The sequence below is a fragment of the Mya arenaria genome, chromosome 1 (assembly GCF_026914265.1).
Source record: "Mya arenaria isolate MELC-2E11 chromosome 1, ASM2691426v1".
Taxonomy (NCBI): Eukaryota; Metazoa; Mollusca; class Bivalvia; order Myida; family Myidae; genus Mya; species Mya arenaria.
The window spans coordinates 17,022,011-17,036,399 of record NC_069122.1 but is presented as its reverse complement, the minus strand read 5'-3'; the positions used below and the strand labels follow the sequence as shown (position 1 = coordinate 17,036,399).

Genomic DNA, 14,389 nt, shown 5'->3' with positions numbered 1-14,389 from the left:
CGTATGCTACTGTCAATTACCTGTAAACACTCCATGGCCATTATTACTACTTATAATGGTTTTGTTTATTATTTTCTTTAACTTCGACTTAACTTTTTACATCATTACTGTCATAAATGTTTGTTTTATGACTCTTACCCCCGTAATAATAGTCAACCCGTTCAACTTTAAATGGTTCGTTTTATTGAGAATGAATCTGTGTATATGTTACAGTATTTGAACCTTTAAGCGTTGCATTGACGCGTTGTCACTGACACCGGTAAAGTAAAAATCTTCTTATCGGGTAATTATCTCTTTTTTTAAAAAACTTTCTGAAACCAAAACCGTATTAATGCATCAGAAAACAATATACAATATCAAACAGACCTGCCTCATCGAGGGTGAAGGTAAAAATTCAAGTCAAGCCACTTTTAAATCAACAGCATTCTACAGCTGTGCAGTTGTGCTATTAAATGAGCAAACGTTCGCTGTTAATGGGTCAATATTGACTGTTAAACTGATTTCGATACTCCAAAAAAGTTATGCTTTTGCTTAATTATATTTGTGAAACTTATTAAGCCTTTAGTAATGTAAACCTAAACAAACTGTGGATGTTATTACTTTTGTCAGAAACTCAGTGCAAAAATAGCATCTGTGCGTGAAACAATTTATTAATAAGTATTTAAGTCTAATTATAAAAGATGTGTTAATATCCGCCGTTGTACACCTTTAAGCATAGTTGTCTTTATAATTGCTTAATTAAATGTGGTTTTGCACGCCGACGATGACGTCCATGAAAATGCAAGCGTAATGACAATACCAGGATTATGTTATAAAATTAAACACGGACCCAAAGGTAGATCAGAGCCTTCTTTTAATATTTATATTGTATTGTCATATTTAGTTGAATGCAAAAATGAGTTAAACCTGACAGGAACAGTAAAATGTATTTCGTTCTATGGCCTGGATACAATTTTAAAACTTTCTTAAACGAACGCTGGCACCTCACTGCTCCTGCCTTATCGAGTTTTTTTGGTTTTCTCCCAGCTATTAATGTTCATGCAAGCATATAGAGAGAAGTTGATGGCATTTGGGCTACAAGGTCAGTTTAGCGGGTTAGCCATGGGATAAGCTAGCTTTTATTTAAGTTCTATTACATGCCATTCAGTATGATTTTTAACTGCTTTGCTACACTGTTTTGCATAGAGAAATAATCGAAACATCTTCCAACACAGCTGTTTGTCAGTTTTTGAAAAGTGCCTTAGGAAGCACGGAATACACAAATTGTCAAGATAAATATATCATTATTAATTTGATTGATTAGTAACAAAAGTTAGTGCCTGACAAGCTTCTTCTAAGGCAGTACCTAACAATCCTCGATGAACATGACTTGTTTTTTATATAGTATAGATGCACTGTGTTATTTGTGGAGTTTTGTTTTGTTGTTCCATGTTTCTTGTTTATGATTTTTATTGTATTTTATGTCTTTGGCTTTTACCCTGCGAAAACTTAAATTCTTGCTTTGTTACCGTGTGAATCAAATAAATCTTCAATTAATGTCACTGTAAATAATTTGCGTAGGTTAAAGTTCAATCAGAAATTGAGAGTAAAAAAAATGCGAGACAACGGCCCTGATTACGAAATTGAATAAAGCTAAAATTGTTAGTTTGTACACTTTTGAGTATATTTGTCCATATCAAATAGTGCATACATTTTATGTTCTGCCTTCAAATACGGACGGAAAAGCTAGACTACACCATCCTTTAAATGCCATTGTTGCATTGTCATGTTTAATAAATGGCGGAAATCAGCTTTTCAGTAAATCTGCGCGTTGCAAATTGCAAAAATAGAGTTAAAATATGACACGGGTTAAAATTTGGTCATACAAGTGAACGTGCATTCGTCATGGCTTGGATACAGTTTTGTCTCATTGTAAGTTATTTTCAGTATATTTTAAATTTACAACACTATATAACGCATGATCTATTATTCTCCAGCGACACAGTCAAACTGAATTTTAATCCTGAAACTAACATATACTTTGTATCAACGCTTGTCGCCTGACAGACTGTTCATAGTCGATATAAAGGACAACCACCTTTATGAATAAATTACTCCGCAATGCATCATTACCAAACATAAGCGATAACGGTAAATATGCATACTGAAATATTTTGACATTGTCTGACAAAACATAGTGTAAACTCTTTACGTAATTTGAGCCTGATTTATCATATGAAGTGTTTATAAACGTATATTGAACCTTACGTGCTATGTTATTGATCTTATTATTCGTATGAATTGTAATATACAATATGTCGGCTACATAATGGAAAAGCTTCCCAAAAATGATAATGGTAATACACTTCGATATGATATAGAATACAGTCACATATGTGTAGTTATGTCCAAAAGTATCTTGCTGCTCTTGCGATCCATAATACGTGTTTGTCTATATAGTAAGTATATGCATGAATCATACATAACGGTATCAATACCATTGTTAAGTACATCGATTATGGTATCGCTGTATTAGTGAGTTTTCGGTGTTCATAATTGATACATTAACGTTATTTTCTGTTTTAGGCATTTCTACTTCTGTGGATATTGCAAACATTAGACTCTGATTCAGGAAATTAGATGCATAACTAACCTTTTTTAGTTCATATAAACACGAATTGCTCAAGGGTTAGCAGGCCAAATTATAAAATGTATTAACATAAATATTCCTTCGGTGACCCTTTCCAATTTTTTAATTCGTGTAAAAGGTATGGCTGTTAGCGGATACCTAGTCATCACAATATGCTAGTATCGATAAAAAATTTGAAATCCATCCTGTCAAACTTCTTACACATAATTATAAAACAAACATCACCAAAACGTTCCGTGTGCTACCCTCTTCATTCCAGTTGTGTAAATTTGTTTAAAGTCTTGGCCGGCATGGGATAAGATTCAGTAATTTCTCCAAACCGGCAAGGCCAATAGCTTCGTTATTCTCTAGTAGTCCTTTGCCAAATTGGTTCAAATCAAGCGCCTTTGGTCACCTTTTTTCTCTTGGACTTCTATAAAAGTATTTGGATACCATTTTCTCGAACACTGTGCCCACAGCTGACATATGTACTAAGGAGTTTCGTCGATTGGTCCTTTACATATGTCGTTTAATCGCCTTATTTTCAAAGCAACCGCGAATGACCTTAGCAACCTCTTAAACATGAACATGACAGGTCAGCAAAACGTTAGATATTTATGATTGTATAATATTTCGTTTCAAACATGGCTTGGGCAAAATTAGAACTATTAAATTTTTGAAATGACAAAATATTTGCATAATATTTTGCGCGCTTTGATGACAAAATGCAAGCCTTAAAACTCAGTTTTTAATCGTTTGAGTAACACGATACGAATCAAAAGTGTTGTTTTGAGTGTACGATCGCAATTTATTTGACCTGGTTAAAACTTTTAATTAAACACTGGTTTTGGTGCTGACTAAAAATATTGCCATTTCTTTTCATTATAACAGTCATGGAAAATTGCAGACAAAAAGACATGTTTTTCTGTATCGATTCCGGGCAGTGCATCGGCAATGATTCAGTATGTGATGGATTTACAAACTGTCGTGACGGAGAAGATGAGTCTCCTCCTGCATGTAGTAAGTTAAACTGTAGTTTATTCTTACAAATACGTTCAATTAACTCATTCAAAAAACGATGCAGCCGTTTACCTTTTTTACAGCCATAGATGTATGCCGTCAACTAGACAGTTTTTTCTGTCAGGATTCCCAGCAGTGCATCGACAAGTATTTTGTATGTAACAGTGATACAGAATGTCCAGACGGTGAAGATGAGGCTCATCCTGCATGCAGTATGTCATCTTTGTCAACTTTTACTCATCTGTAAATTATCATATTGTGGACTTTGGCTTTTTGTACATCCATGGGTCCTCTTAAAAGAGGAAAAATGCAACATTGTATGAAATGACATTGTGAACGTTTTAATTACGTATAATGACGCCAGTGGTTTAAATTTGTCAAATAGTTCTTGTTTATATCGGATAGTTTTTACTTTCAATTTCATATGTGAGCCCAACCAGTATCGACCAAGGAACAGTTACAAAAGAATCTTTGAATGCCTGTCACCATTTCACTTGAATATTTTACATATCCTAACGGAATATTTTAAACAAAAATGTTCAATTGTATAATGCCCTGTCACTGCTTTTGTAAACTTCCGGTGAATATGTCAAAACCGGCTCCCGATAGCACAAAGGAGTGTGTCATAAAAAGTATAAGTAGTTTCAATTTTTAAATCGATACTTCTGTTTAACTCCATTCAAGGGCTTAAATTGCCTAAAGTTTTTGCCTATCTTTTCTCGAGCAATATGCCATGACCCATCATCACCCTTAAGTTAATAAAGGATGTTACTTTTGGCATGAACGGAATTTCATGGTAAATTGTAACTTTACATAGTAACATGCATAATATGTAATAATTTTGAGCATACAGCACACGTTGAAAGCTTACTTAAATGTACTTAGCAAGAAAAATGATAAACATAATGTTACAGTGATGTGTATTACACCCTGAATTTACCTCATTATTACAGACTTGGATATATGCCAACAAAGGGACTGGTTATTCTGTAATGTTTCACAGAAGTGCATCAACAAGAATTTTCTGTGTGACGGAATAAAATACTGTTTTTATGGTAAAGATAAGACTCCTCCCGCATGTAGTAAGTCCACTATGCGTTTTTAAAATACATATTTCATTTCAGACATTTGTGAAATTTGCTGGTGCCCTTTGTTTTGTTATTACAGACATGGATGTTTGCCGTCAAAAGGATATAATTTTCTGTAACGTGTCTATGCAGTGCATTGGCAGGTATCTCGTATGTAATGGAGTTGAAGATTGTGGTTACGGTGAAGATGAAACTCCTACTGCGTGCGGTAGGCCATCTATGTTCAATATCTTTCATTCGTTCATAATGATCATGCAGTGAACAGTTTATGTTATAACAGGATTTGTTATACAAATACAAACTTGCGATGTTTTGCTGTTTATCATGAACGCTATCAATTGGTCTTGGATTGAGCTATTCAACGGTTAACAGCATGGACTGTTTCCCTCTCGCTTTATGACGTCATTTTCATTTCCAAATTTTATTTTTAGACTGCATCTCATTAACGTTTAAGAAGGTTTCTTTTTTGATAAGACAGACTTTTAATCTCAAAATAAAACATTTTTGTCATGGCTGTCGGTGTAGCCATAACATTACTGATACAAATACATTAAGCGATACCGATTATATACAAAATACTATTGTTATATAGCATATATAATTATATCTATAATCATAATAACCGTAACTGTGACAACACATATGTGTTTTAATGGTGGGAAATGGTTTAAAGGTAAAGAAGTCAATCTGAACCGATTAAGGTATATAGACCATATATATCATTGTCAATGTACAAATGGTAATAAGCTTATTGCAAAAAATACAAGAAAGTTTATGTTTACCATGTTTGAGGGTGTAACTTATTTTTGTCTACACAATATCTCGCATATCGGAGCTGCAGCCAGTAGGCAAAGCTTAAGTTTATGTGATAAAAATGGCTTACAGCTTTGCGGCGTGAAATGTGCGGCCTAGTGGGCTGGAATTTCGAGATTATGGACCTAGTGGCATATAGTACGGGGCCTTGCGAATGCATGACCTTTTAATGAATTGTAGCAGTGGGATTAAGGTTTCCATAGAACAAAGTGTAACTAATACATTTGAGTGTTTCATTAAATACAGACCTAAATCCAGGATTTTACCATGAAATCAACGTATTTCCCATGGTGTTTAAGATTTTTTTCTCTAGCGGCGTAAGATTTTCAAACTTGCGGTACAGATGATGATGATGATGATGATGATGATGATGATGATGATGATGATGATTGTGATGATTATAATGGTGATGATGATGATTCCGAGTACAACGACAACAGTTTTGATAATTATTTATTTCGCTTGCACATACATTTTGGAGAATTTATTTTATTGACATGCACTTGCATATTACTTGAAAAAAGGTTTTGTTTTGTCCCAATAACTGTTACATTTGACGATTATATTAGGGAGTCAAAATCAAGGCTTAGTAATAAAGACATTATCACGCAACATGAATATTGCATTTATAGGGTTAATACGGTTTATGAGTGTTTTAATTAGGTCAAGATGAAAACACGTACCGTTTCAATGGGTTGATCAAAAGTCATTGGCGCCGTATTTTTTCCTCATAAGTGTCATATTATTATTCATCTCAAGCTATGAAATTAAATTGAGTGTATTGTATAATTTCCTTATTAAAAGAAGAATCGAAAATTTTGTTGGCGACCTATTGACGCCAACTAAAACGACAGAGCCAATAGCTTTACATGATATGATAGTGCCATTTATTTCCGCGTTAAGAAATCAAAATTAATTGATTTAAAATGTTTTTGTATTACTCACACATTTTCTGTATTAGTTTGTTTTTGGGGGTGTGAACTCTTTATTCGGATGTTTGAAATTAGCGAGATTATTTAAACATGCCTGTAGAAAAACTCTGATGTGTCCATTTTGCAGCTACTAAATTTTCTTATTTTTTAATTGTCAGTTATTTTGTTCTCGAAAAATGCAATAAGCTTTGTTTTGGCTATCTTTCTGTATTCAGGAGTTTCGCTCTGTAACTAGCATAATTTTAGTAGTCCCAGACCAAGCGCTGTTTTAAACATTGCCTATATAAGAGTTTATCGAAACAACTACTCCCTCAATATTAGAGATATCCCTCTAATACATGGTATACATTATTATCAATATGTGAAGAAGTTCCGGTCTTATTCAATTGTTAATCAAGCATGTATTTTTGCATGGAGCTCGTGACAAATAAGAATTAATTTACTTAAAAAAATCATTAAAGAATAACAATTGAATAGATTGAACAGTCTTTCGTTTTTAGTTTGATTAGTTTAAAACAGAATTTTGCAAAAACTGTTTTCATTGCAGCTCTTAAACAGCAGTGTGAATCAAACTGGTCCTTAAGCGAAGGCTGCTTTATTCGATGTAAACCTGGATATTTTGGCAAATATTGCCAAAGTTGTGTAGACAAATGTTTGAATGGGAAATGTGAGAAACAAACTGGAATTTGTCTGGACTGTACACCTGGTTATTTTGGCGAGTATTGCGAGCAAAATTGTTCAAAAGAATGTGTGAATGGGATATGCAACAGCAAAAGTGGAATTTGTAAGGACTGTATACCTGGTTATTTTGGCAAGTATTGTGAGGAAACCTGTTCAAATGAATGTCTTAATGGAATATGTAATAGCTCAAGCGGAATTTGTAAGGACTGTATTCGAACGTATTATGAAAACTGTTCGCTAGAATGTGGTCAGGAATGTCGCGAAAGAGACGGTTTCCCGCAATGTGACAGACAAAGTGGAAATTGCTTGCATGGCTGCAATCTTTATTACTTCGGACACAATTGCAACAAAACATGTAGAAACTGCAAAGGAGATTCCTCCAATGATCCATGCGGTATAAACGGTGTATGCTACTTTGGATGTAAGAACGACTATTGGGACAAGAATTGCAACACTAAATGCAATGCCAACTGCCAAGGTGACGAACATGGGAACAGGTGTAATGCGTCCACTGGGGAATGTTTATACGGCTGTACTCTTGGATGGAGTGGTAGATCATGTGAGGGTAAGATAAGTGTTCAAGATATCAAACGTCTTTTAAATAAAGGAAGAGCGATGAATTATGAATACATATGTTTCAAAGGTTTTAGAAAAAAATACATTTACTAACGTAACATTGTGGTATTTCGAAAGGCATCAACCATAACAATATATATTTTATAATTTGTTTTTTTAAAAGAGTATGTAAAATTGTCGTATAAATTATGTCCCATTTCATCTCCCTATCTAAATTTTGGTAGATTTAAAAAAAATAACTTAGGGTCAATTATTTTGTTCATCGTATAACTCAATTAGTGTGCTGATTATGTTAAAAGGTACTTAAAGATATCCAGCCTCTGTTACCTCCATTAACCGTTATGTTAAATGTTGATTCTTGTTGACGACCCAATACGCAACATAGGTATTTCCGATATAATTCGAAATGTATTAGCTTACAGTACAGTATGTACTATAACTGACGGACTGCACAACGTACATAGGGAAGTCTCAGTTTATTTATTTTTCTCTTAAGTTTAACTAAAACAGACGTGAATGATGTATTTCACAATGTTTGAAAGGCCAAATTATTTTTACTTTTGGTAAATGAATTACATTTTATTCCACACGCAAAACCCTTTCAAATGATAACAAAATAGAATGGGGTCTCCTGGCATGTAGAATTCACATGTTTGTGAGTGGGATATGTTATGATTGTCCGAAGTTATGTGGTGATTTAAAGTTTAAGTTAGTGAGTTTGCCAAGCAATTTCTAATTTATTATAACACTCTCTTATATTATTAAATTTTATCAGATGTGAGCAGTGTGCAATCTACGACCTCTGAATCGACCGAAAAAGAGAACGTCAACTCCTTAAAGACAACTTTGATAGTCATATCAGCTTGCTTCATTGTGGTTCTCGTTGTTGCCGGTATTATCTGCTACTTTTGGGGTCAAAAAAGGTAGGGTTGGAGGGTAACGCATTATCAAAATACGCTTTTTTGCTTCTATATATGATTTTGATTTGTACGAACATATTAAGAAAAAAAGGCATGTTCGAAATACACACGTTCAGATTGAATAGGTAATTTAAAATGACGTTATTGATACGTCAATATATATATTTATCTATTGCAGGATAATAATTTATCTCGCTTTTCTTTGTTACTGTTAGGATATAATTAGCACTGAACGAACAAGTATGTAATAATTGCTTTATTCTTGAGTTTTATTAAATGGGGTAAGTTAAATATCATCAGAACATCATATTGCAAGTCATTTGCACCATGGAAGAAACACTGTCCTTAATATGGATCACGGGAGTATTGTTCTGATTTAAGGGTTCAGCAAAGTTCTTGTTGTTTTAATATGCAGATTGAACCGTCAGATGAATGAACGCAAGGAGCTCCGCCAAAATTTTCCAGTTGGCGATCCACCAGAACAAGAACCATCTGGGTCTCCCACACGGGAAAGTTCTAGTCTGTATGCAGATATCAACGAAGGTACATATTTAGGAAATCTATTTCATTAAATTTTACATTAGACAACATTTATGTAAAAGTGTTTATCACTCATTAAATTTTGAATCTTAGAACGTTTGCATTGGGACGAAACTGAAAAATAACAAGAATAATCATTTTAAATAACCTATTTATATTATTTTGTTGTCGTATAGACTGTTTTCTGTTAGGAATAGATGAATATGAAAAAATGTATGTTTGTGATTTTACGATGCTAACTACAAATTTGAGCTAGGTACAACTGTTATACGAATGGTTAAACTATTTCTGCCTTTGTTCAAAAATTATAGAATCCATGGAACTTTATCATTACATCTGTGAGCAAAATGTACCAGATCACTTTGAAGAAATCAGCGTCACAAAATATGACGGTAATACCGAGATCGTGCATTTAAAAGAATTTACGGTCACTAGTAATTCCCGACGGAGCATCACACAATCTGAAGGCAAAAATGAACTTGACAGTACTGACGAAACAAAATCCCGGCAGAGTGTCACACAATCGGAGGGTGGTCTTGATCAAGTAGAAAATACGAACGGAATTGATCGCCGACGTAGTTTCGTAAACTCCAGTAGAAGCAATGAATCTGTGTGCACGAACGAATATTTTGACCTTGACACTTGGAGTCAAACAACCAAGGCCGAAAATAGACGAATGCTAGCTGCTAAATATTGCGAAGAGGAGAAAGACATATTTGGTGATTTAGGACAATTTCAGGTGGATTATATTCATGCTATTGAGAGGGAAGAATCTGAATCTGAATCTGATGAAGTAGAACATCAAGATATAAAACAGAATATAGAGTATTCCCTTTTATTAAGTCATACAGCACAAGTCGACGAAAACTTCTGTTTAGATGATCGAAATAGTAGTACTTCCGAACAGCCTGCTCAATCGCATCCTGAAGCAAATATGGACGATGAAATAAACATTAAAAGTCCATTGCAAACGACAAAGTGATAACATAAAACAAACCTATTCACTCTCATAAAGATGATGAAAGAATCAATCTGTTTTTTTAATGTTCTTACTATGTTCCAGAAAGATAGATATATGTTAATATATATATGGTTGTTGAAGAGGTTTATGTAAGATTGTACCCTGTATAATATCTAGGGTTAAAATTACGCTTTCATGTCAACGTCGCTTGATATTCAAGACAAACAGTACAATTTGTATGGATACATTTATACTCAAATGTAGCAGAATGTTAGAAAATTTTGGAAAGATGTATCGTACATAATATTTGAACACTTCAGATTAAGGTCAAACTAAAACTGAGTTAAAAACCATATGTTATTTTGAAATGGCTATCCGTCTAACAAGACTTTCTCCTAGGCATTTTTTTCTACAGCAGATGTTAGACATTTTGGTGATGAATGAGAGAGCAGTCGGACAGAATAGTTTTAAGAATTGTTAGATAGAAATATATAATCGAATTGCTTAACCAACAAAGGCTGTATCGTTAGTTTAGTGCTCATGTACATATATTTGTTTTCATATTAAATTCTGTTCAATGGCTTTATTTTTGCTTTATACTGTATTAATTGTCTTGTACCTATCTGACATAAAGAAAATATTAAAACAGCATTGCCAAGATAGACAGCACCAAAAGTAGTTTGTTTTGGTTCGTTAGGTGATGGATTCAAATATTTGCCGCGTCACCGAATATTATCAACATGTATGTTGTCTGCAAGGCTTGGTGACTCATATTATTTTGCTATCAATTGAAACAAATTACTCTATTGAAAAAAGTATATATTAAGCAGAGAAATTATGTATTTGCCTCTTTTGATTGAATGATCGTAAACCAGTTAAAGTTTATCAAAGGAACAACTTTCAATTTTATGGTTTGTGGCAAATGAACATTTGTTTTCTGCTGATGATTAAAGTGCTTTTTTACTCAGACAAACACTGATAAAACGTTATTAAACATTCAAAATTAAGCTCTCGTGTTACATATATATGACAAAAAATATGCAAAATACTATTTTTTTTCTGCGATGAACATAACAGTACTATAGTGTTTAATTAATGCGAATGTATTTTCAAAGCTTTAACTTCGGATTTCCAATTTGTTCATAAAACATAAGCAAATGCATAGATTTGAAAAAAAAGTGTTACTTTGAACAAATTTAATTCACACAAGCAATATCCTCTGATTCTCGAATCGAAGCTTTATACACATGGTTCAATATTAACTTATTAATAGACGTCATCCATGTACCACACAAGAGCGACTTTATAGCAGTTCTCTCCCTTCATAATAAAAATGAGAATTCCCCAATGACCTTGGATAAAATGTGCTACAAATATACAGTACATTACAACGGACGTACATCGATAGCTGTCATATCTAAGACATAAATGCATTCATATAAAACTACTACGTACTTGTAAGGAGGGTCAACAACAATGCTTGCAGACGTATATCAATATCATACAGTATCGTAATGTCATTTATTAAAAAAGGGGATACAATCGAACATTTGCTGAAACTGACAAGGAAACAAACATCTACTCAGTGTACTGTAGCCGTTCACATGATAACTCTGTATATCGATTAGATTATCGTTATTCTAAATATTTTTGATTTACAGAAATGAACGATGGGATATTTTTTTCACTAGGAGACCTTACCTTTGTAAGGCTTCAGTTTTTGATACGTTTTTTTTTCGCTTTTTCCAACGAAGTGTACGCACATGCGTACGTGCGTATGCATAAGCACGCGCCAAGATATGGAAATTGTCGATGTTTATATTGTCAATGAAGATGACCACTGAATTATGTTACCAACGAGGAATAAAGTTCATTTTACTGACTTGATTGCTCTTGTAGCCATTGGCGGGATGCATGTCACAATTGCCATAATCAAGAAAATATATAAAAATTAAACCACCACAACACGGATGCCATGACACATGTTAAATAACAACGGATAAGATGTGTATTTGTTGTAGAGGAATGCATGACAAATCGGGATGTTCAATGCATGACTATGTTTAAAAATTGCAAGCATTTGATAAACTGCATTTGTCTGAAACCCCGAGAAAAAAAAAACGGAATATTATTCGGCCAACGGATATTTTGCAGTAGTGAAATTAGAAGAAACAGGAAAATAATAAAGGTTGCAAATTTGGAAAAAGTATGCCGATTTTACAAGTATCACTAGTCTCGTGCTCTAATATTTGCTACTTTTTATCTTTGTTTTCCATCCAATGTCTTTTATGTGCATTCCATCTAAATGGGTTCGGTAATACAAATGAATTATATTTTTAAATTTCTGATAATTGAATTAAAAATTTGATAAATTTATATTTAAAGTCATCTTTTCTAATTGGAATTCAATAGGAACCCAGGAATCCCATTGTTGTTAATATCAATTGGGAAATAAGCCCAACAATTATTATAGGAAATTCCACCTACATTTGGAAAAAAATAAGTGAAAGTTCACAATTATTATCATCAATGGTTGTAAAGTTACTTTGAAAAAAGCGTTAAGTGTAATATTTATCATTTGCTGCAGAAAAAAAATCCCGCTGATGATTACAGGTCGGGCGCTGGTTGAAGGATTATACATGTTTACAAGTATTGTACTCTAATAATAACAACCGTCTGACAAGGCTCAATGTAAGGCATTTTCAATGTGACTGGTTTATACAATTCCCAGTTCATATAAATGTAAGCTCTCATTAATTGTTAATAGGTATTTCCAAATAAAGCGGAATTACAACTTGCAATGAACATAAATGCAGTTTTCATGTTGGGGCAACTCTGTGGGTGTTATTATGAATATAGACATAGTTGGCCTGTTGGTTTCTTCTTGTGGGTTTTATTATGAATTTAAGAAATATTACACGGTACTGAGGGTCATATGACATCATAAGGACCGGTCAGTCAGCCACATAAAGTGCATATGAACCGAGGCCATAACCGAGTCGATACCATGCCATATGGCCCAATGTGGTGTGTTATATTTCTTATATTATATCGACAATTTTATATAACCATTCATTATATTTTAAGCGCTTTTAATGTTCTTAATTGAACAAAGCAAATATTGTTTATTGCAACAAATTTTCGCCAATATCAAAATCGCCAGCTACACTCACCAGTTTATTAACGTCAAATGTCCATTTAATATGACGTTAGCGGTCCATAGTATAATTAGGCGTGGTCCGGACCGTCCAAATATTTAATAAAGAAGGCTGACGTAATAATACTGGATGTTCATTGGCATGCAGTGATACACGGACCAGTAAACTTTATATGTACACAGAAGGGACACATTGAAGTAATGTAAAATATGTAGATATGGTTGGCCTGTTGGTATTTGGGCGTTATGATGAATATAGATAGCGTTCGTCTGCGGATTCTACCCTGTTGGTGTTATTGTCTGTTGTTTTATACATCAATGGTATTCGACTTGGTATTTTTGGAAGAAAACCAAAGGAAATCAAAAACGAAAATACAATATTCTAGGCGCTTGCTTTTGCTTTTATTTAGAGTATCTTTTAATAAACGACCACTGATATCTGGTATCCCGCATATTGATACCATATATATTAAAGTTGTCGATCTTTATACATGAAAATAAAGAATACGTTCAACAAATATATTTGAATTTAATGGAAATAAACTTTAATATTCAGTGAGAAAAGCATCTTGTAATGAATCTTTAAATTTACAACTGTTTAAATACACTCTGAAATTCATTGATATGCTATGTGTGTGACGGGTTCATGCAGCCATATGCCATATTTAGCAAACTGTTAGGATCTTGTTCTACAACTTTCAAGATTTGTTTCTATTGAATATTTTAAAAGTGCTCTCACAATGATATAATATTGCAGCTCTTTTTAATTGTTCCAAAGTATATATTTGTCATTGATTTGTAACCTTTGTTATCCAGCAAGGGAAGTGTTTCATCTTACCGACTAGCTGGTAATTTTCGTTATTTTCCCCCTGCAGGGGTTATTTGTCTTAAATACGAGCACTTGGAAATGTGAGACATTCTTAGATTTAAGAATAATTCACCTAAAAAAACCCGAAGTCAATCTTTGGTAATCAGGTATGACATTGACAAATGCTACTTAAATGATATTGATTTTGAAACTCCAATAAGTGTTAAGGTCAAGCAAACAGGTACTTTTAAGTTTTGAAAAAGTGCCACAGGATGAGCCAAATGT

The 14,389-nt window shown here is 33.5% G+C and overlaps 1 protein-coding gene across 1 annotated transcript; it reads left to right on the top strand.

Moving 5' to 3' along the window:
- The first annotated feature begins 3,525 nt into the window (after window positions 1–3,525).
- Window positions 3,526–10,160, top strand: LOC128225173 (proprotein convertase subtilisin/kexin type 5-like). The gene is made up of 7 exons (XM_052935228.1): window positions 3,526–3,628; window positions 3,712–3,840; window positions 4,796–4,924; window positions 7,009–7,707; window positions 8,494–8,641; window positions 9,054–9,181; window positions 9,490–10,160. Exons 1-7 carry the CDS (start codon window positions 3,526–3,528, stop codon window positions 10,158–10,160), a joined length of 2,007 nt encoding a protein of 668 aa, XP_052791188.1.
- Window positions 10,161–14,389: the final 4,229 nt, after the last annotated feature.